The following is a 19,414-nucleotide window of genomic DNA, read 5'->3' as shown; positions in this document are numbered from 1 at the left end:
TACCCCAGGCCATGCACACCTCAGGCCATGCCCACCTCAAGTTATGCACAACCCAGGCAACAGGAACTGCAGGCTATACACACCCCAACTATGCACACCCAAACTATACACACCCCAGTTGTGCACACCTCAGGCTGTTGATAGCGGAATAGACTTCACAACTTCGTTAAAGTTGTAAAGTAGGTATGCTTTATTCAGCTGAAGGCGCACGGGGGATGAGCTTGTCAAACAAGCTATGACTTAAGCAGTACCCCCTTGTACAAACCCCTCTGTTCTCCTCCTTAGGAGGTTCTATCCTAGTACTGCCTGATAAGGCATCTGCTAAGCTTGTCAAGCCAGCTATGACTTAAGCAGTACCCCCTTGTACAACCCCCCCTGTACATTTTGTCTAACCCCCTTGTACAACCCCCCTGTACACAATAGGCCACATCAGTTTCACTGTGTACACCCCAAACCTATACAAAGCCTGACTTACGCACATCACAGGCTGCACACACCAAAATCCAGGCCCTTGGTTTGTGCACCACTAGAACTGTGCACCCCAAGACTTACACACACCCCAATCTCCATGCACACCCCCCAGCAGCAGCACACCCCTCCCCACGGGGACACCCTTAACAGGGGCCATGGAGACACATGGTGTGGGTCTGTCATGGGCGGGTTCTGCACACCCGAGCCCCCACTTCCAATCCCCCCCAACCCCCCTTGGGATTTTACACCCCCCCCCCAGCCGCTATTGTGCCAGCCCCACAATTAATTAAGTGTCCATCCAGTGACAGCCCGCCAAAACGTTTGAAATAAACAGGGAACAATTGGGATGGGATGATACAGGCCGGGAACAAAGTCCTAGTGAGAGGGTGGAGCGGAATGGAAATGAGGGATTGTAAATTTGGAGGGTGAAAAGAATGAGGGGAAGGGGGGGAAGGGGAGTGGGCCAGGCGGGAGAGGGGGATTCGTGGCCCTCCCGCCATGGAGCGATGCTGAAACAAGTCAGGCTGCTGGAATCCGTGGAAAATGAGGGGCCGGAGGGGCTGCGGGTTAAGGTGGAGCGGGTCGGGCGGGCGGGTCGGGTGCTGAGAGGTCTGCGAGGGGGGCTCTGTACCCACTGAGCCTTATGCTGGGGTCTGCCGTGGGTGTCGGGGAGAGAGGGCCCGACTGCGGGTCACAGTGACCCCGGCACGGGGGGATGTGTCCCGGGACTGGTTCCTGGGGAAGCAGGGCCGGGTGTGCTCCCTGCCCGGCATGGGGTACAGGGACCCCACAGACAGACCCCGCCGGGTGCCCGAGGCCGAGGTGGCACGGCAGTGAGTTGGCACCAGGCTCTGGTGTCCCCAGGCAGGGACCTCTCTCAGACTGACTCCCACTGTCCCGTGGGGTCCCTCGGGAGGGGTTCCCTTGGGACATCCGAGCGTGCAGGGAGATGGGACGCTGCCATTCGCAGGCTGGATCCCGGTGTCCGCATGGGCACACGGCGGTGAGTGTGACCCAGCCCCACTGCAGCACCCCGCGGGGGGTTTGCACCCTGAACCCCCTCCCCCAGCTCGGGAGGGGGAGGAAATCCCCGATCCACCTTAACGTGGTGTTTTGGGAGGAACCTCGGCCACAGCTGGACAAAGCCACCGTGGACACCCCTGGCGTGTCCACCCCGGGCCGCTCCTGGCCTCGGGCACTGGCCGGGGGGGCCCGGAGCACTCAGTGAGCAGCCACTGGAGCTGGGGCTGAGCTGGGACAGGGCAAAGCCCCACCCCCGTGGGGCAGAGCATCCCCGGGCTTCACAGGAGCTGTCACCCCGTGTCCCCGCTGCCGGAGGGAGGGCTGCGGGGCCGGGGACCGGCTGCCCCCCGGGACCTGCCCGAGCAGGGTGTAGGGGACCCGGCAGCGGGTCCTGGCAGCTCTGGTCACCGGTCCCTCCCCTGTCCGGTGCCCGGGACGCTCGATCTCGCAGTGCCCTCTTGTGACCACGGCCATTGCGGCTGCTCCTCCCGCCGCCCCCGGCGGAGACCCCTTCGGGCTGGACACGCCGGGCTCTCAGGGTGATGGGGTGTCTGTGGCAGGACCCATGTCCCGCCGCGGGGCAGGGGATGGGCTCATCCAATAGGACTTTCACGGATCCCCTGGTCCAAGCCCTGCCCTGGGCACGGACATCTCCCCTCAGTCAAGGAGGCAGCTCCCTCCTACCCCGTGTTCCTTGCCTTATATCCAACCTAAATCCATCCTCTTCCAGCCTAAAGCTGTCACCCTTCTCCCATCTCCATCATCCCTATTAGCACCTCATACACTGACAGGCTCCAGAATGTCTTCTCCAGGCTCACCCACCCTACCTCTCCCAGCCTTCATCTGAAGGAGGCACCTTCCAGCCCCAGCCATTCCTATGGTCTCCACTGGACCCTCTCTGACAGCTCCAGCTCTGCCCTGTGCTGGGACCCCAGCGTTAAACATGCGCTCCAGGATGGAGTGTCTCTCACCAGTGGGGACAAAGGGGGCCGTGGGTGCTCCTGTGTTGTGGGTGGGTGACAGCAAGGGCAGGGCCCAGAAGCAAAAACCCTCCTGCAAAGGCAAAAAGGGGACTCGGGAGGAGCTGCTCAGAGCCCCCTTTTTGGGGTTCCCCATCCTCTGCATCCCGCTGCCTGGCCTCCCACGGCTGCGTGGGAGCTCAGCTGAGCACCCAAAGGAGAAGCAGCTGTGCCAGGCACCCACCTCATCGTTCAAAAATAGTTGAGGAGCCTCACCTCAACGCCCAGCCTAGCAAGGGGGCAATTAGGGATACCCCCAGCCCTTCCCCATGGAACCTGTGTGCTGAGCAAGCTCCATCCCCCCCACTGACTCTGAGTATCCACACCCCCAGGCTGGTGTCCCACACCCCCAGGCTGGTGTCCCTGAGGGCAGGCATGAACCCTGGAGAAGCTCAGGGAGGCTGTCAGGAGGGGAAACACTGGATTAGGGTCCCCGTGAAATGGCAAAGATGGGGTCCCCCATGGCAAGGCAGTAGTCCCCAAGGCAAAGAGGGGGACCATATGCCAGGGCAAGCATCCCCACAGGAAAAAGGTGATATCCATGGCAAGGAAGGAGTGCCCATGGCAAGGTGGGAGTTCCATGGCAAGATGGGAGTCCCTGTGGCAGGGCAAGGGTGCAGTGGGCAAGAGGAGTCCACATGTCAAGGCAAGGGTCCCCACAGCATAAAGATTATTCCCATGGCAAGGAGAGCATCCCATGGCAAGGGATGTCTACATCCCTTGTGGACTAGTGGGGGACCACGGTAGTGGGAGCAGGTCCCCGTGGCACAGTGAGGCTCCCAGCAGCTGCAATGAGGGTGCTCACAACTGAAAGAGGACCCCCACAGTGAGGTGAGGGTCCTAATAGCAAAGCAATGGTCCAGTTGGTATCCTGCCCTCACCAGCCCTCCCCTGCTTAGGGCTGTCACCCTGGGGGGTGTCAGATCCTTGGCAGGGGAGGTCCAGGGGCACTGAACCCTATGGAGGGCACTGGGGGGAGCCGAGAGAGGCTGAGCCCTGTGTGTCCCTCGATGGGCTGTGCCAGGATGGTGACCCCAGGCCGGCCAGGCCATGCGGTCCCCATGGCAGCCCCCCTGCCACCACCACAGCAAGGCCCCGCGGGAGCATCCTGCGGGGCGGCGAATGGAGCTGCCTATTGATTCACAGCCCGGGCTAAAAATAACTTTCAACTCTTCATCCCGAGCTGTGAAATCCCCCATTGCTAGGCGACGGGTTACCGGGAGACAGCCGGCGCTAGGCGACGGCGGTTGCCGCGGCGACAGCCCCCTCCCCGGCGCACTGCGGTCCAGCTTCCGCACCCCTGGGCCGGCTGACCGACCAGTGATGCTCGGCCCAGGGTCGTGTCGTTATGGGGCTCTGATGGGAGTGTGGGGTGTGACCCGTCAGCACCCCCAGGGCGGTGGGGCTGCTGGAGGGCCAATGGGGTGCTGGCAGTCTGCGTAAAGATGAGTTGGGGAGCAGTGGTGTCGCTTGGCTCTTGGCTGCTGACCCAGCCTGAGTGTGGGGTTATTGGCCACCACCCTGCTGGTACCCATGGGGGACAAACCCCATGGACCAGGGAGGCTCGAGGGTCCAGGTCTGCCAACAGCACAGAGTTGCCAGTGGCTGCAGGGTGAGCTGGGACACCCCACTAGGCACCCCATGATGTGGATACCCCCACCGAGCTGTGCTCCCCCACTTGGAACATGTGCATGAAGAATCTCCCTGCCCAGGGGTTTCACCAGCAGCTGTGAACCTTCTTGGTATGAGAATGTGCCCAGGACATGGGGCCACCCAGACATGTTCTGCCTTGTGCCTGGAGCTGGCAGGAATTAGTGACAACAGAGCTGTGCCAGGCCCAAGAGGACAGCAAGGACCCTCTGGGACCCGGCTGTCTCCCTGTGCCTGGAATCACTGCAATCACTCGGGGAGTTGGACCACCACCTGCTGCTCTTGGACTGGCAATTGCCCTGGGACACCCCATTTGGTGAGGACAAGGGCTCACAAGGTGAAGGACCTCCAGTTCCTTATGCGATGGGGAGAAGATGCATCACCATGATGAGGATGCTGACCTGCACATCCCCACAGTCACTGGAGGGCACCTTTATCTGCATTGGTCACCCATTGGGCAGGGTGTGAGTGAGTGTGAGTGTGAGTGTGTGTGTATATGCCCAGTCTCCTCCCACAGGCTCCCTCCCGGCTGCCAGTGCGAAATCCGACCTGCTTCATAAATAATGGAGGAAGGAGCCAGGCGCCGGATCCAGGCAGCTCCATCAGCCTCCCCAGGGACAGGGGAAGGGGCTAAATGTGGCAGCTAACCGGTCCCCTGCAGTCTGGGGAGCAGTGGTGAAGCTGGGCCCTGGCCTGCTGGGTGGGTGCTGAGCTAGGGGGGTGGGAAATGGGGCATCCCCCAGCTGCAGGTCCTGCTGCCAGCTATGGCCTGGTCAGCTGAAGCACCCCCGTTCCCCGGGTGTCCGCAGCACCCCGGCTTGCTGGAGCTGCAGCGACCATTCCCGTTGTGCTCTAGGCGCTGTCAAGCAGAGCCAGAGCTGGCTGCTGAGGCGAGGGGTCTGCACCAGGATCTCCGGCTGCCAGCGCCCTGCTGGGGAGAGAGCCAGAGCAAGCATCCTTCTGTCCATCCAGCCTGCCAGCCACCCCTCCAGCCCTCCAGCCACCACTTCACCCGGACCTCCATCCCTCCTTCCACCCCTCATCCCTCCATTCATCCCTCCATCGCTCCTCCATCCTTCCATCCCTCCATCCCTCCATTGCTCCATCCACCCTTCCAGCATACCTGCTTCCCTTCATCCCTTCATCTCCTCCATCCTTTTATCCCTCCATTGCTCCTTCATCCCTTATCCCTCTCCCATCTAGCCATTCTTCTCCCCATCCTCCCATCCTTCCATCTCCCATCCCTCCCTCCATCCCCCCCATCATCCCACCCCTGCATTCCCCCCCACCCTCTCCCCCTGCCTGCACACCCCGCTGCCAGCCCAGCCCTGCCCGCTCCCCCCCGCATCTCTTACCGGTGGCCTCGCCGCTCACCTCACCGCTCCTGGTGCCGGTGCCATCCCACCTCGATCCATTACCGCTTCCGACGACCGTGTCTCTTTAACAGCCTCAGCTGCTGACACTCGTGTGCGTGTGTGAACCGCGCGTGTGCGTGTGCAGCTCCGGCTCCCCGGGCTGGCGGGCAGGAGGGACCCCCCTTCTCCATCCTCCCCGGATCCGGCCCCATCCCACTCCCACCCCCCTCCCCGCTTATTTTTCCTGTTGTTCAGCGGGGCTGGGGCGGGGGCCGGGCAGGATCCGGCCCCTTTTCCAGCGGGGATTTGGAGGGGGAGAATTTTTCCCGGTTTTCTTCCCGGTGTTTTTTTTTCCTGCTACCGAGAGAGGACGGGCAGAAGGCATGGCATGAGCTGCGGGAGACGGCGCTGGAGGTAAGAGCCGCCCGGGAAAGCCCTTCACAACACAAAGCCGGTGCCGGTGCTCCTGAAACCGGCACCGGCACCGACACTGCATCCACCCCCCGCCGCCGCATCCCGCAACATGGAGCTTCGTTATATAACGGCGGCGGAGCCGGCCCGGCCCCGGGGCTCCCGGTCCCGTAGCGCCCCCCCCCCCCCATCTCCCGCCGGCTAACAGTAGCTCAACCGAGGATGGTGTTCGGTGTGACCCCCCTCAGTGATGCTGCATCACGCCCCCAGCGCCCTGGTTTGGGGACCGGGGGAATGCTAGGGGGTGGGGGGTTAATGTGATTTCCCCCCCCCCCTCCCCGTATGGCCGAGCATCACCGAGTGGGCAGCTGCGAGGGGGGGGTGGGGGCAGGGTAGGTACCGCGGGATGTTTTGGGGTTGGGGGGACATCGCTGTGGGGACAGTGTCACCCGGGTGTGGGGTTGCTGCTGCCCCCCCCCCCCCAAACTGACCCTTGTCTTCCTTGGTGGCACCATGGGACCACTGGCACCCCCAGAGCTGCCCCCCAACACCTTGGTGGGGCTTTTATTGGGTGCAGGGTGACACAGGCGGGGGGGGGGAACAGGGGCGGCCACGCTCATCCCCAGGCCCATGAGACAGAGGAAGGAAAGGTCCTGGCTGGGATAGGGCCAAGGAGGCTGAGCCCCACAGCAGGGTCCCACAGAGCCCAGTGTGAGGCCAGGGACACCTCAGCAGCAAGGATGGGGGCAAAGGATCAGGGCAGGTTGTTTGGGCAGGGGAGGGGATGGGGACAAATAGAGTGGTCTGTGATTGAAGTCAGGTGGGTCTGGGGGCCAGGCAGGCTGAGCCCCATGGAAGAGCTGGGCCAGGCATAGGTGGGGGAAACTGAGGCAAGGGGTTGTGGCAGCAACCAGGGAGAGACTCCCATGGTCTCCATGGGTGCCATGGAGAACTGGGCCGGGGCACCTCTGGCTCTTGGACATCCACCAGTGCTGGTGGGACGTGGCAGTGCCCAGGCAGTAAAGACTCGAATGTAGTAGTCCCTGCAGCAGTAATGCTCTGGAAGAGGTCCTGCTCCATAACCACACTCTGCTGGGGGTGCAGGGGCTATTGGGTCCCCTCCCCAGTACCCAGAGGGTCTTGGCACACAGCAGGATGGGAGCAGCAGGCGCAGAGCAAGTGCTGTGCCGTGCTGGCATCTCCCCTCCTCTGAAAGCTGGTTGCTGATTTCACTCCGGCTACCAGGAAGAGGGAGGGAGGTGGCTTTGGAGTGGGGAGGATTCGTTTGAGCATCCATTTTTAATGAGCTAGATATCTATTTTTCCCCGAGCTGGCTTCCCCCACATCGATCCTTCGCCATCCACCGGGCCTGCTCCCCTCCCTGTGCCAGCAGCTCCCCATGCAGTGGGGAGCAGCAGGATGAGCATCCCCAGCGCTGGGAACCTCCTGCCTCCCCAGATCCTGCTCCTGGGGGTGGAGGGACCCTCTCTTGGGCCATGTGGCACATATGGGATGGCAGATGGAGGGAAAAGATCCCCTTGTCCACTCTGGTGGGGTCACCTCCATGTTGACCATCCCATGGAGATGTGGCCATGCTCCAGCCAGGATAAGGGCTGGAGTAGGATCACTTTGAGTTGGGGGGCTGGATCCTGCCTTCATGCTTTGCAGATCTGAGCTGTGCCTGGCTCAGACTGGCAACTCCATGGCAAATCCACGGCACCATTCCCATACCTCTGTTTCCCAAGCCATCTCCAAGCCATGGTCTGTTGCTCCCCACCGCTGCCTGTGCAGATGGAGCAGCACCCAGAGGAGGCAAAAGGGGATTCTGGATGCGAGTGGGTGTCGATGGTGTGGGAGGGAGAAGGATAGAGTGCGTGGGTGTGCAGGGCTCTCTCAGCAGCATCCCACCCGCAGCCAACCTCTGCCCACCCACCACGGGGACCATCCACACTTGTTCGGGGTGCTCCACAGCCAGCAGTGCTGAGGGCTCAGGACATCAGAAGCCCTTTCTCCAGGCTTTTTCCCTGTTGGAAGTGTGACCTGTGCCCATCTCCTGGTTGGGGGAGCAGGATCAGGCTCTTGCTTTTGCTTCCAGAGTGCAGCTTTTCAGAGCCTGTGTTGGCATTTAGCACTCACAGCTGCGTGCAGCAAGGAGCTCTGGATGCCCCAGTGTCCCACGACCCTGGTGCTGTTAGCTCCATGCTGGAAGTGTTTGCCCACCTTGCCTCAACCCCGTCTCCTGGCCAGACTCCTGAGCCCCAGGGCAGAGGGCATTGCTGCTTGCATGGCTGTTGCCTTCTCTGGAGGGATAAAGGGGGCTGAAGAAGAAACTCAATTCCCAGCAGTTCCTAAGGGAACATCTGTGTCCTGGGGAGAGGGGGCTCAGCGGCAGCCATGGGCCACGGTCTCCATTCTCCTTGTGGGATCTTGCATGTTTGTTCACCCCTTTCTGGGCCCAAGAGGGACAATGAGAAGGGCTGTAACACAGTCGGTGCTGTTGGTTGAGCTCTGGCTGGCTTTGTAGTGAGGGGAAGCCAGGCTGGGCAGGAGCTGTCACAAGAGGAGCCGTTCCCTCTTCCCCTGCCCTCAGCTGGTGGGGAAATAGGCTGAAGCACAAGCATCCTCCCATGGCGCTGAGAGCCAGGACCTTCAGAAGAGGCTGAGATCCAGCTCTGCCCTGATCTGGACATCCTGTGCTTCTCTTGGGCAAGGGGTTCCTCCTGAGGGGATGTGGGGCTGCCTGGGATAGGGATGGAGGTCAGGGCTTGATGTCTTGGGAGATTTGGGTCTTAGCAGAGAAGATAAATGCTGCTGCAGGAAGGGCTTGTGGCAGCCAGAGCAAGGAAGTTTTGCCTGGCCAGGCTGGGAGGGCTGGTGCTCTGCTTCCTCCCTACAGCTTCCCATGCTGAGGGCTTGGGTACAGGAGCTGCATCTCCTGATGCTCCTGGACATGAGCTGTTCTCTCAGACAAGCAGAACGTGGTAGGTCTGCAGCAGAGCTTGGCTTGGGCCCCTCAGCCAGCATTTCCCCAGCTCCCTGGGCACAGGGCTGGCCCCACAGAACCTGGCTCCAGGTCTTGCTGTTAAAGCTGTGGGACCTGGGGCAGAGCAGTGCTGGGGACGCCTGGTCGTGACAGCTCCACTGCCTGGCCATGAGCTGCCTGAGACTTCGCAATGGATTCACCAGCCAGCCCACCACTGACAGCAGCATCCAACAGGAATGGGACTCAAACCAGTTGTTTTCCCAGCCTCTTTGTCCACTGCAAGGTGGGATACCCTCTTTGGTGTTATTGGGAGCCAACAAGGGAGCAGGAAAGCTGCTCTTAGCCCTCCAGACTCCCAAAGAGTTCTCAGGGTAATCTTGGGAAGGAGTTTCCTGGCTCCCATCACACAAATGGCAAGTCTCCAGGGCCACACAGAGCAGCAAGGTCTTTCCCCACCATGAATTCCTGGCTTGTGTGGTGGGGAATAGGCGGCACTGAGCTTGAAGCTGTGCTCTGAGCCTCTCTCCCAGCTGACTTGTGTGAGTGCTGAGCCCTGGATTGCAGATCCACCTCTGCACACACAAGTACAGCTTCTCTCTCCCCAAGCACAGCCACTGCCCCTCCAACTCCAGGGGAGCCAGTGGCTCCTCAGGGCCTTCTGTAGTTCCTTCCCATTCCTGGAATGATCCAAGCCCTCTGAGGCGACCTGGCCTTGGAGGCCAGTGGTCATACACGCACTACTCACAGCATGGCAGTGGTCTGACTTGGTGGATAAAAGCAGGAGGCAGCTCCTACCCCACTAAGAACTGCTGGGGAAGGCAATCTTTTTAGTGAGGTGTCTTTATTACTACCATGCACTCTGACCTGTAGGTTCAGCCCTCCAAAGCAAGACCCTGCCTTGCACGGCTGCTGGTTGGGATATTGCGTAGAGCTGAGGGAGTCCTGGAAAGCTGTTCCCCACAAGAGTGCTGGACAAAAGCCTTGCCACAGCACCACATCTCGGGTGTGTTTTCTCTGCCTGTAGATCAACTTGATTTGCTGCATTAGTAAAAATAGATGGGCTAATGAATTCAGCTGATGCAACCCTCTGTGTGTGTGTGCGTGCATGCGCTCCTCTCTGTTTGTGTGTGGATGTGTGCGTGTATGTGTGCAGCTGAATGCCAAGGCTCACATCAGGTGCATCCGCCAGCTCCTGGGGCTCTGACGAGGTGACTCTGTGTGTGTGTGTGTGTGTGTGTGTGTGCAGGAAGCCATGAGTGATGGCTGCTTGCTGCCGAGCAGCTCTGTCACGGAAGCAGTGGCTCTACAGAAAGAATCTTGTATCAGGTTTGGATTGTGGCAGGGCCATAACAAGGCTTTGCAGCAAGAGAGAGGACTGTGGGGCCACATCAAGGATCTCACCGGGACCTGAAGGGCAATGGTGGGTCCGCACAGGGACCTGGTGGGGAATGGCGGACCCTCGCAGGGGGCCGCTGGGGCGGAGGGGTCCCGCACGGACACGTTTGCGGGGTGCCCTGCTGGGGTGCCGCGGCCCCGAGGCACAGTACAGCTGTTCACGGCGCTGAAAGCGGTCGCTGTCCGCGGTGCTTAACTCGGCCCGGCCGCTGTCTGTGGTGCTGAACCTTTCAGTCCGGCCAGCAGGGCAGACCGGTTCGCATTCTCTGGCCAGTCGGTTTCATCTGCCACAGCCCAGGGTCTCCCAGCGAACACCCTCACAGGGGTGGCACGAACAGTGTGACTGGTTATCCTGCCTCTTTCTTGAGGCCCTCATTCCTCTTCAACGCTACACGGGGATGGTAAACTCACCAACAGCTTGGGCAAGCACTGTCTTCCCAGCAGCTTTCATCCTATTCTTCCCAGCATCTTCATTGTCTGTGCAATGTTTGTAGTGACAGGCTCTTCGACCCTCTTCTTTCTTCTCTCTTCCTGCGTCAAATCCGCCCCCCACCACTGCACCATTGCTCATTGTGGATGACAAAACCTGTATGAATGGACTGACTTCTGTGGCAATGACGTTTTCTGTGAAATGTGCTCCCTGGAGTGAATTTGGAAGACTGAAAGACTTTGCCCTTTGCTTTTGTCAGGGTTCCTCCCACCGTGGATTGGGAGCTAGCACTCCACTGCTGGCAGGTGCTTCCCCCGTGAGCTGTGGCCTGTGAGAGCTGCAGGGAGCATCTGGGGAGAGCATGCAAAGCTGGGCCCTTCCTGTGGAATCCCAGAGTAAAGATGGTTGTACCAAGTGCTGACCTATCCTGATGATGTTGTGGTTGGCCCAGTCATGCAACCTGCAAACAGTGAGTTATGGTGTGAGGAAGAAAGGCCAAATTTCTGCTCTCCTGCACTTTTGGGGTGACCAAAAAGCATATGGGGGAGCTCATGGAAATGCCTGAACATCAGGTGGGCTCAGTAGTGAGATCTCCAAGGCATACAGTTTTGTATTTCCCTCCCCCTCTGCTGTTTCAGTGGTTTGGAGTGAGGTCTTGGGGCAGGGCAGAACGTGTGCTGGGTATCCCAGCATAGAGCAGCTCTGGTCTCCATGGGATGTGGTACTTGCGGTTTGTACATTGGAGTGATGTGGCCTGCAGGAACCTGGGGCTGCAGGCAAGGGCTTTCCTGCAGCAGTAGCAGGCAGATCCCAGCGCTGCTCCATGGTGCCAGAGACAGAGGAGACAGTGGAGAACCACTCCCCACCTTCTCTCAGACCACCTTCTCCAAGCTGAGGTCTTCCCCCCCCACCCCGCCCCCAGCACAGTCCTGCTCCTTTTGGGGTAGTAGGAATCCCCAGAACCTTGCCTGCCCATTTCCCATGCCATGTAGAGCCTTCCTGTGCTCAGAAGCCCTGAATCCCTGTCTGTCTATTTGAAGTGACTTCCCAGCTCACTCACAGTTGAGGGTTTCTGTGAGCCAGACAGGCGGCCCCAGTGCCTGGGGCAGGGGGACCTGGCTCAGCTTTCCAAGGCAGGACAGGAAAGCTGCTGAATCCCCCCTGAACGCGGCCTCAGGGACCAGCCGAGCTCTGAGCTGGTTGGAACCATTGCCAACACCTCCCGCTGGCTGCATTTCAGACCGGCGACTTGTCAGCATCTGTCTCCTCCCATGAGTGTCCTCCGGGGCTCCCGAGGCCCCGGGCTGCCCTTGTGCCACCACCTGCCCTCTCCCCTGGGGACAACCAGTGTGCTGAACGGGTCTGGCTGTGGGCTCCATGCTGGAGCGACAGCCTTCCCGTGCCGCCTGGTAATTATCTGTTTGGATTTGTGCTGTGTGGCGGTGTTAGACACCCTGGTGCATGTTCTGTTTGCTTCTGTAATTGCTGCCAAGCACCGAGCTGCTGGTTTTAAGTTTCTTCCTTCTTTCCCCTCCTCTTCTCCTGCTTTCAAGAGAATTTAACACATGTCCAAGCGTCAGAGGCCCAGCTCTTCTGTTGGGCAGAGTGAGCAGAGGCAGCAGAGGCTGCATCCGAGTGGGGAGCGGCGCCAGACTGTCTGCACAGGGCCGGGATCATCCCCAGAGGCCACCAGGCCGGGCTGTCTGCCACTCACACTAACGGAGAGGCTTCGGCAGCTCCCACCAGCCCTCTCCCACAGCCCTGTCCTGATATCCCCAAGAGATGCCATGTTCCACACATCCCATGGGGTTTTCTGGCTGAGCCAAGAATTTCGTAGTGCCTTTTGGGTGCCTGATTCCACACCACACACACACCCTGCCCTGGCTGACCCAGGAGGGCTGTGAGGGGGCTGTGAGGGTGAAAGTGATGGGCTGGGGGCAGCAAGGATCTAGGCTGCACCCCAATTAGGAGCCACCCCCCACCCTCCCCAGGCTGAATGGAGCATCCAGAGAGCCCATGGACCTGGGCTATGAGCATCACCAGCTGGGACACTCCGCCCTCAGTGCCCCTCCATCAGGGCCTGGCCATCTCCATCCCAAATCAAGTGGTTAAAAGTTATTCTCTCACTTTTGGCTTGCTCTGGGGTAAGCTGGCAATGGAAGGAGTCCTCAGGTCACATTAGACACGTCCGGATGATATGCCAGCCATCCCTTGGGACTTGGGAACCATGTTCCTGTCTCCTGGTCTCTGGGCTGGAAGCCGCTTTTGCTGGGCTCCAGCTCTTCCCCAGGCACCAGATGGGGCAGGAGGGGGGGGCAAGCCCCCATCAATTATTCACCTCTGTATTTATAGAGGGCAATGTGTTGAATAATGTATGGTGGGTGTGGAGGGCGCTGAAAGCCGGGCACTGCCACTGCAATATTTATTGGCCTGGTTTGCTGGAGCCGCCTGACTGCCACGGGGCTCAACAGGGCTATGGCAGGCATGGCCCCACTGCCCAGTGCCTGGCTGGCACAGTGAGCATGGGCAGCTCTGCCACCACCATTGCCTTCTCTGCCCTCCACAGAGATGCTGCAAGGGCTGGAGCAGCTCTGCTCTGGAGCCAGGCTGAGAGAGCTGGGCTGGGTCAGCCTGGAGAAAAGAAGGATCCTTAAGGGGAGATCTTAAAGCTGCTCCCAGTGCCTAAAGGGGCTACAAGAAACCTGGAGAAGGGCTTTGGACAAGGGCCTGTAGGGACAGGACAAGGGGGAATGGCTTTAACCTGACAGAGGGGAGACTGAGATGAGCTCTTAGGCAGAAGCTCTTCCCTGTGAGGGTGCTGAGGCGCTGGCACAGGGTGCCCAGAGAAGCTGTGGCTGCCCCATCCCTGGCAGTGTTCAAGGCCGGGTTGGATGGGGCTTGGAGCAACCTGGTCTGGTAGAAGGTGTCCCTGCCTTTGGCAAGGGATTGGAACTGGATGTGCTTTAAGGTCCCTTCCAATCCAAACTATTCCGTGATTCTATGATCCTGTGCCATCTGCCACTGGTTGCTGGAGCCCAGGCTCTGAGATGGATGGGAATTTCTGGGGATAAATACCCATCCACCCCCATTATGGGGGACACCAGGGCCATGCAGCTTCCTGGAGGATCCCACTCAGGGCCCAGCAGCCCTGCACTGTCTGCTCCCCTGTGCACTCTGCACAGGGACCTCCAGGGTGTCCCTCCCTGCTGGTGCCATGGCGTCCCCCAGCTCTGCCCACTCCTCCTGCTTGCTCTCCCTGCCAGACCAGCAGCCTCTCAGCCCTCATCCCTGTGTTGCAGAGAGACCTGTGGAAGATGTCGAACCCGAGAAACGGCGACACCAAGCCCCCATGTTTGCCCCGCAATGGACTGGTGAAGATCCCCACGCAACCCAACGGCCTCGGCTCCGCCAGCATCACCAAAGGCACCCCCGCTGTCAAAAACCGCCTGTGCCAGCCTTCCTCCGTGCCTGCCATCCTCAGCCCGGCCTTAGCGCACCGCAGCGACCTGCCCATCCCCAGCCTGGCCTCCCCGCTCTCCTTGGCCACTCTGGCCGGCGTCTCCTCCCCTCCCGGCGCTTCCTTGGTGGGACTGAACACGAGCGAAGGCTCGGAGCAGCCCTCTCCGGAGCGGCTGCCCGGCTCGCCCTCGGAGAGGCAGCTGGCGGTGGACGAGAAGATCCTCAACCGCTTGTTCTGGTACTTTTCGGCGTGCGAGAAGTGTGTGCTGGCTCAGGTGTGCAAGGCATGGCGGCGCGTGCTCTACCAGCCCAAGTTCTGGGTGGGCTTGACGCCTGTCCTGCACACCAAAGAGCTCTACAATGTCCTGCCTGGTGGGGAGAAGGAGTTTGTCAGCCTGCAGGGCTTCGCCGTCCGTGGCTTCGAAGGCTTCTGCCTCGTGGGTGTCTCTGACCTGGACATTTGTGAGTTCATTGACAACTACCCCCTCTCCAAGAAGGGGGTCAAGTCCATGAGCCTTAAGAGGTCGACCATCACGGATGCGGGGCTGGAGGTAGGTGACCCCACTGTGGTGACCAGGGTGGCTGAGATGTGGCAATGGTGGGTACTTCTAGTGGCCCTGGGGACACATGCATGGGCAGAGCTTTCACCAGCCACAGGCATGGAGCAGGAAGGTGTCATGGCCATCCCATCCACAGCAGCATTGCAGGCAGGCAACACTGGGAGTCCCTGAATGTGGTCAGGGCAGTGGGGTGGGCTGCAGCCTGTGCTGTGGTCGCGGGCATGGGGTGAGGATGCATTCAGGGAGGGTTCATCCCTGCTGCCCACTGATTCTTCCTGCACATGCTGCTGGGAAAGCAAAGCCAGATGAGGTGGCCATGACACTGGGCGACGGATGTGGCAGTGGGCAATGAGCTGGATGCTGGGGACAGGGACATCCCTCCTGGCTGGCTGTGGGGAGGACATGCAGGCAGGGGGCTGTGGTTCAGGTGGAGATGGGGCAACTCGTGGTCCTGCACAGAGCCAAGCAACATCTCCACAGAGGTCCCCTGCCCTGCAACATGGCCTCACACAGCATCAGCTGCTCCGTGGCTACATCCTACCCAAGCGTTGCCCATGCTGGGAGTGTGGTTAATCCTTCCCCTGTCTACACCATGTACAGAGCAGGGGCCGCGGCCAGGGATTCCTGCCTGTCCCCTCCCATTCCCCACCAATGCGGGTATCGAATCAGAATAGTTTGGGTTGGAAGGGACCTTCAAAGGTCATTTAGTCCAGCCCCCCATGTCCTAGAGCAGGACACTGCTCCCGCACCAGGGCAGTCCCACTGCAAAGGCTGGACCCAGTCAAGGCTGGTGACAGTGGAAAGGCTCAAAGGGAGCCAGTGTTGCACAGGGTGACAGCAGTGCCCAGCATGCACTGACTCTCTGCCCCTTGCAGGTGATGCTGGAGCAGATGCAAGGTGTGGTGCGGCTGGAGCTGTCGGGCTGCAACGACTTCACGGAGGCCGGGCTGTGGTCCAGCCTCAATGCCCGCATCACAGCGCTGAGCGTCAGCGACTGCATCAACGTGGCCGACGACGCCATCGCCGCCATCTCGCAGCTCCTGCCCAACCTCACCGAGCTCAACCTGCAAGCCTACCACGTCACGGACACGGCGCTCGCCTACTTCACCGCCAAGCAAGGCTACACCACCCACACCCTGCGCCTCAACTCCTGCTGGGAGATCACCAACCACGGCGTGGTCAACATGGTCCACAGCCTGCCCAACCTGAGCGTCCTCAGCCTCTCAGGCTGCTCCAAGGTGACTGATGACGGCGTGGAACTGGTGGCCGAGAACCTGCGGAAGCTGCGCAGCCTTGACCTCTCTTGGTGCCCTCGGATCACTGACATGGCCCTGGAGTACATCGCCTGCGACCTGCACAAGCTGGAGGAGCTGGTGCTCGACAGGTATGGTGCTGTGCTGGCCTGTGCTGTGCCATGCCAACCTTTGCCATGCTGTGCCCCATCAAGCCATGCCATGCCATGCCATGCTGCATCATGCTGAGCCATGCCATGCCACGCCAAGCCATGCTGTACCATGTCAAGCCATGCCATGCCATGCCATGCTGCATCATGTTGAGCCATGACAAGCCATGCCGTGCCATGCTGGATGCAATGGGTGCAACGTGGGGCTATGGTCAGGGGACACCCATGGGTGCCCTGCTCCCGACCAGCCCTGTCACCCTGTGTCCCATCAGGTGCGTGCGGATCACCGACACCGGCCTCAGCTACCTGTCCACCATGTCGTCCCTACGGAGCCTCTACCTGCGCTGGTGCTGCCAGGTAGGTGGGGGACACAGCTGCGCCTGTCCTGGTTGGCATGGCGGGGAGGTCAGAGTGGCTGGCACTGGCCTGGGGACAGACCACGAGTTCAGGATGGGTGCCCTGCACCAGCTGGGGCCCTCATGACTTGGTGTTGGGAAGTGGGGTTCTCCTGTGAGCTCAGCAGCAATCAGCCCCAGCACCCAGCTCCTTACCCCCTGCCCCAGCATCCCGCACCCTGCTCAGGCTCCCTGCCCCAGCACCCAGCATCCTGCCTTAGCACTGCTGAGCCCCCATGGTGGCTGCCCCCCATTTGTCCCCCCCCCCCATTCCCACTCTGTTTTCTTTTCCAGGTGCAGGATTTCGGCCTGAAGCATCTTCTGAGCATGGGCAGCCTGCGCCTCCTCTCTCTGGCTGGTGAGATCCTTTCCCTTGCTTCCCTGGGAATGGGGTGGCCAGGACCCCGTGGGGCTGGGGAGACACTGGATGTGGGGACAGCCTTGGGATACCTTGCGGGACAGCCAGCTTCCTCCCAGGCATCCTCCCTGTGGATGGGTCCACAACAGGGCTCTTGGGGTGCTGGTTTATTTGGGTGCTGGTGTTTTGGGGGTGACAGTGCACATTGTCCCCTTGCAGGCTGCCCCTTGCTGACCACCACAGGGCTGTCAGGGCTGGTGCAGCTGCAGGAGCTGGAGGAGCTGGAGCTGACCAACTGCCCCGGCGCCACCCCGGAGCTCTTCAAGTACTTCTCCCAGCACCTCCCGTGCTGCATGGTGATCGAGTAGTGCTGGCCCCTGCTGCCCCGCTCCCGCTGCCGCCCCATCTGACATCACCCATCCCCTTTTCTTTCCGTCTGTTTGGGGATGCAAAAGACACTGTTGAATACAACCAACCCCGGACATCCCCTGCATTGACACCCCGAGGGACGTGCGGCTCCGCAGGGACATGAGGACAGTGTCACCCCTTGCCAGAGCCCCCCCGGTCACCCTGTAAATTCTCCCACACTGCCAACATCGCCCGTCCTTCACCCAGTGTCCTGCCAATCCCTTCTGGACAGACAAATGGACATCATGGAAACCCAAAGTGGGAAGGCAACAGTGGTGTTACCCCCTCTGGCCGCATCCTGCTCCCCCTCTGCCCCAGGGCCATATGGGTGCATGGCCCTGCCACCAAGGATGCTCTTGGGGACCAAAGAATGCTCCCAGGGATGGGCGAGAGGAGGACGCTTATTTTTGGCACCCATGGGTAGCGGTGGAGGCTGGATAGGTCCCCTTGCATTCCCGGAGTGGGTCACTGAGCCACCCCCCCTTGTGCTGCGTGTCCCCCCCCCGAGCCCCCAGTCCTGCACCTGGGATGCCCGGCGCTTTCTCCTGGTGAATAGGATGTTTCTCTGCGCCCGCCCGCTGCCCTCGCATGCTCGCTTGCTTCATTCTTGTGCTACAGCAGGCTCTGGGGTACCCGGGGGGATGGTTACAAGTGGCAGCCTCCACTTGGCTCTTTCATATGGCTTCAACGCGGCCAGATCCTGCTTCTGGGTTCCCCTGGTTCCCCCCTCGCCTTTGGGATGCCGCTGCACCCTGGTTTATGTGGGGTTGGTGGGGTTACATCGACGCCGACGAGTGACCCATCCGGCTGGCATGGCGCATCCAGGGGACCGGGGCCAGCTCTGAGCCACCGCGGAGACACTGGCAGCGCGGAGCAGAGGTGGAAGGCGGTATTTGGGACACGCTGCCACCACCAGCACGCTTCCAGCTGGAAAGCCATCACCCGACGCCGGCAGCAAGCGGGGAACAGAGGATGAGCAGAGCACGGGCACGGGGCTGGGGTGACCACGGGGACCTGGCGCGGGACGGGGCTCGGTGGCCGTCCCTGCTGCCACACCGGCTGCCTGCACGGACATGGACACGGGCACGGGCACGGGCACGGACACGCTTTCGGTTTGTTTTGCCTTTGTACCGGCCGGGAAGGAACTGCTGCACCAACCACCGCCTCCGCTGCCTCCTTTGTCCAAAATGCCCTTTTCTGGCCCCAAAATGGTGCAAGGATCCTCTTGGCCTTGGAATAGGGTTTGGGGTGCATCTGGAGCAACCGAGGCTGTGGGGCAGGGAGCAGCCTGCAACCCCAAAACCCACCGGTGCCCGTAGGACATGGGTGTGAGGGGCTGGGGACGGGGCTGTGGCACACGGAGGGTCCCCCTACGGAGGGGGAAAGAGCAGCAGGGGACAGCTGCAGTTGGGGGGTGTTGTCAGCCTTGCTCACCCCCACGGTCCCACACCCCCAGAACAGGCACAGTGCTGGGGCTCTGGTGTCCCCATACCCCCCTCTGCAGCCCCCCATGGCAATGGACCCACATACGCCCCCTCACCCCCCTTGCACCCTCAACCCCTGCACACCCACACGTCAGTGTAGCCCTGGAACTGCCTGCATATCAGCCTCCCATGTACCCCTAAACCTTCGTGTACCTCCATACCCCAAAGCTCCTCCAACCCCTAAGCAGCCCCACACCTCAGTGCAAGTCCATATCCCCCCAGTGTATCTCTGCATCCCCAATGTACCCCATATCCCTTTGACACCCTCATTCCCCTCCGTGTACCCCCACCCCAATGCACTCCGTATTCCCCCGACACCCCCATTGTCCCTCTGCACACCCACACCCAATTCATCCCATATCTCCCAGGCACCCCCATTCCCCCACTGCACTCTCACCCAAACGCACCCCATACCCTCTTGACACTCCCCTTCTCTCCACGGTACCTCCAAACACTGCAGTCCACGTCCCCCTGACATCCCCACCCCAGTTCTCCCCGTATGTCCCCCTGACACCCCCATACCCCTCAGCACCCCCACTTCCCCCCGCATCCCCCCAATTTACCCTGTTCCCCCCGCACCCCCCGTCCCGCTCCCCCCAGTTCAGAGCCGG

At 60.8% G+C, this 19,414-nt stretch overlaps 1 protein-coding gene across 1 annotated transcript; it reads left to right on the top strand.

Moving 5' to 3' along the window:
- The first annotated feature begins 5,630 nt into the window (after positions 1-5,630).
- FBXL16 (F-box and leucine rich repeat protein 16) lies at positions 5,631-18,477 on the top strand. The gene is made up of 6 exons (XM_061350692.1): positions 5,631-5,932; positions 14,037-14,747; positions 15,632-16,140; positions 16,431-16,515; positions 16,848-16,911; positions 17,131-18,477. The coding sequence occupies exons 2-6, from the start codon at positions 14,052-14,054 to the stop codon at positions 17,277-17,279; spliced, it is 1,503 nt and encodes a 500-aa protein (XP_061206676.1). The 5' UTR covers positions 5,631-5,932; positions 14,037-14,051; the 3' UTR covers positions 17,280-18,477.
- The last annotated feature ends 937 nt before the right edge of the window (positions 18,478-19,414 follow it).

Source organism: Neopsephotus bourkii, unplaced genomic scaffold (assembly GCF_033783945.1).
Source record: "Neopsephotus bourkii isolate Nb327-2 ecotype Australia unplaced genomic scaffold, CSIRO-AGI_Nbou_v1 NB_533, whole genome shotgun sequence".
NCBI classification, from domain to species: domain Eukaryota; kingdom Metazoa; phylum Chordata; class Aves; order Psittaciformes; family Psittacidae; genus Neopsephotus; species Neopsephotus bourkii.
Note: the sequence above shows the minus strand (reverse complement) of the source record. Positions and strands in the feature narration are given on the sequence as shown.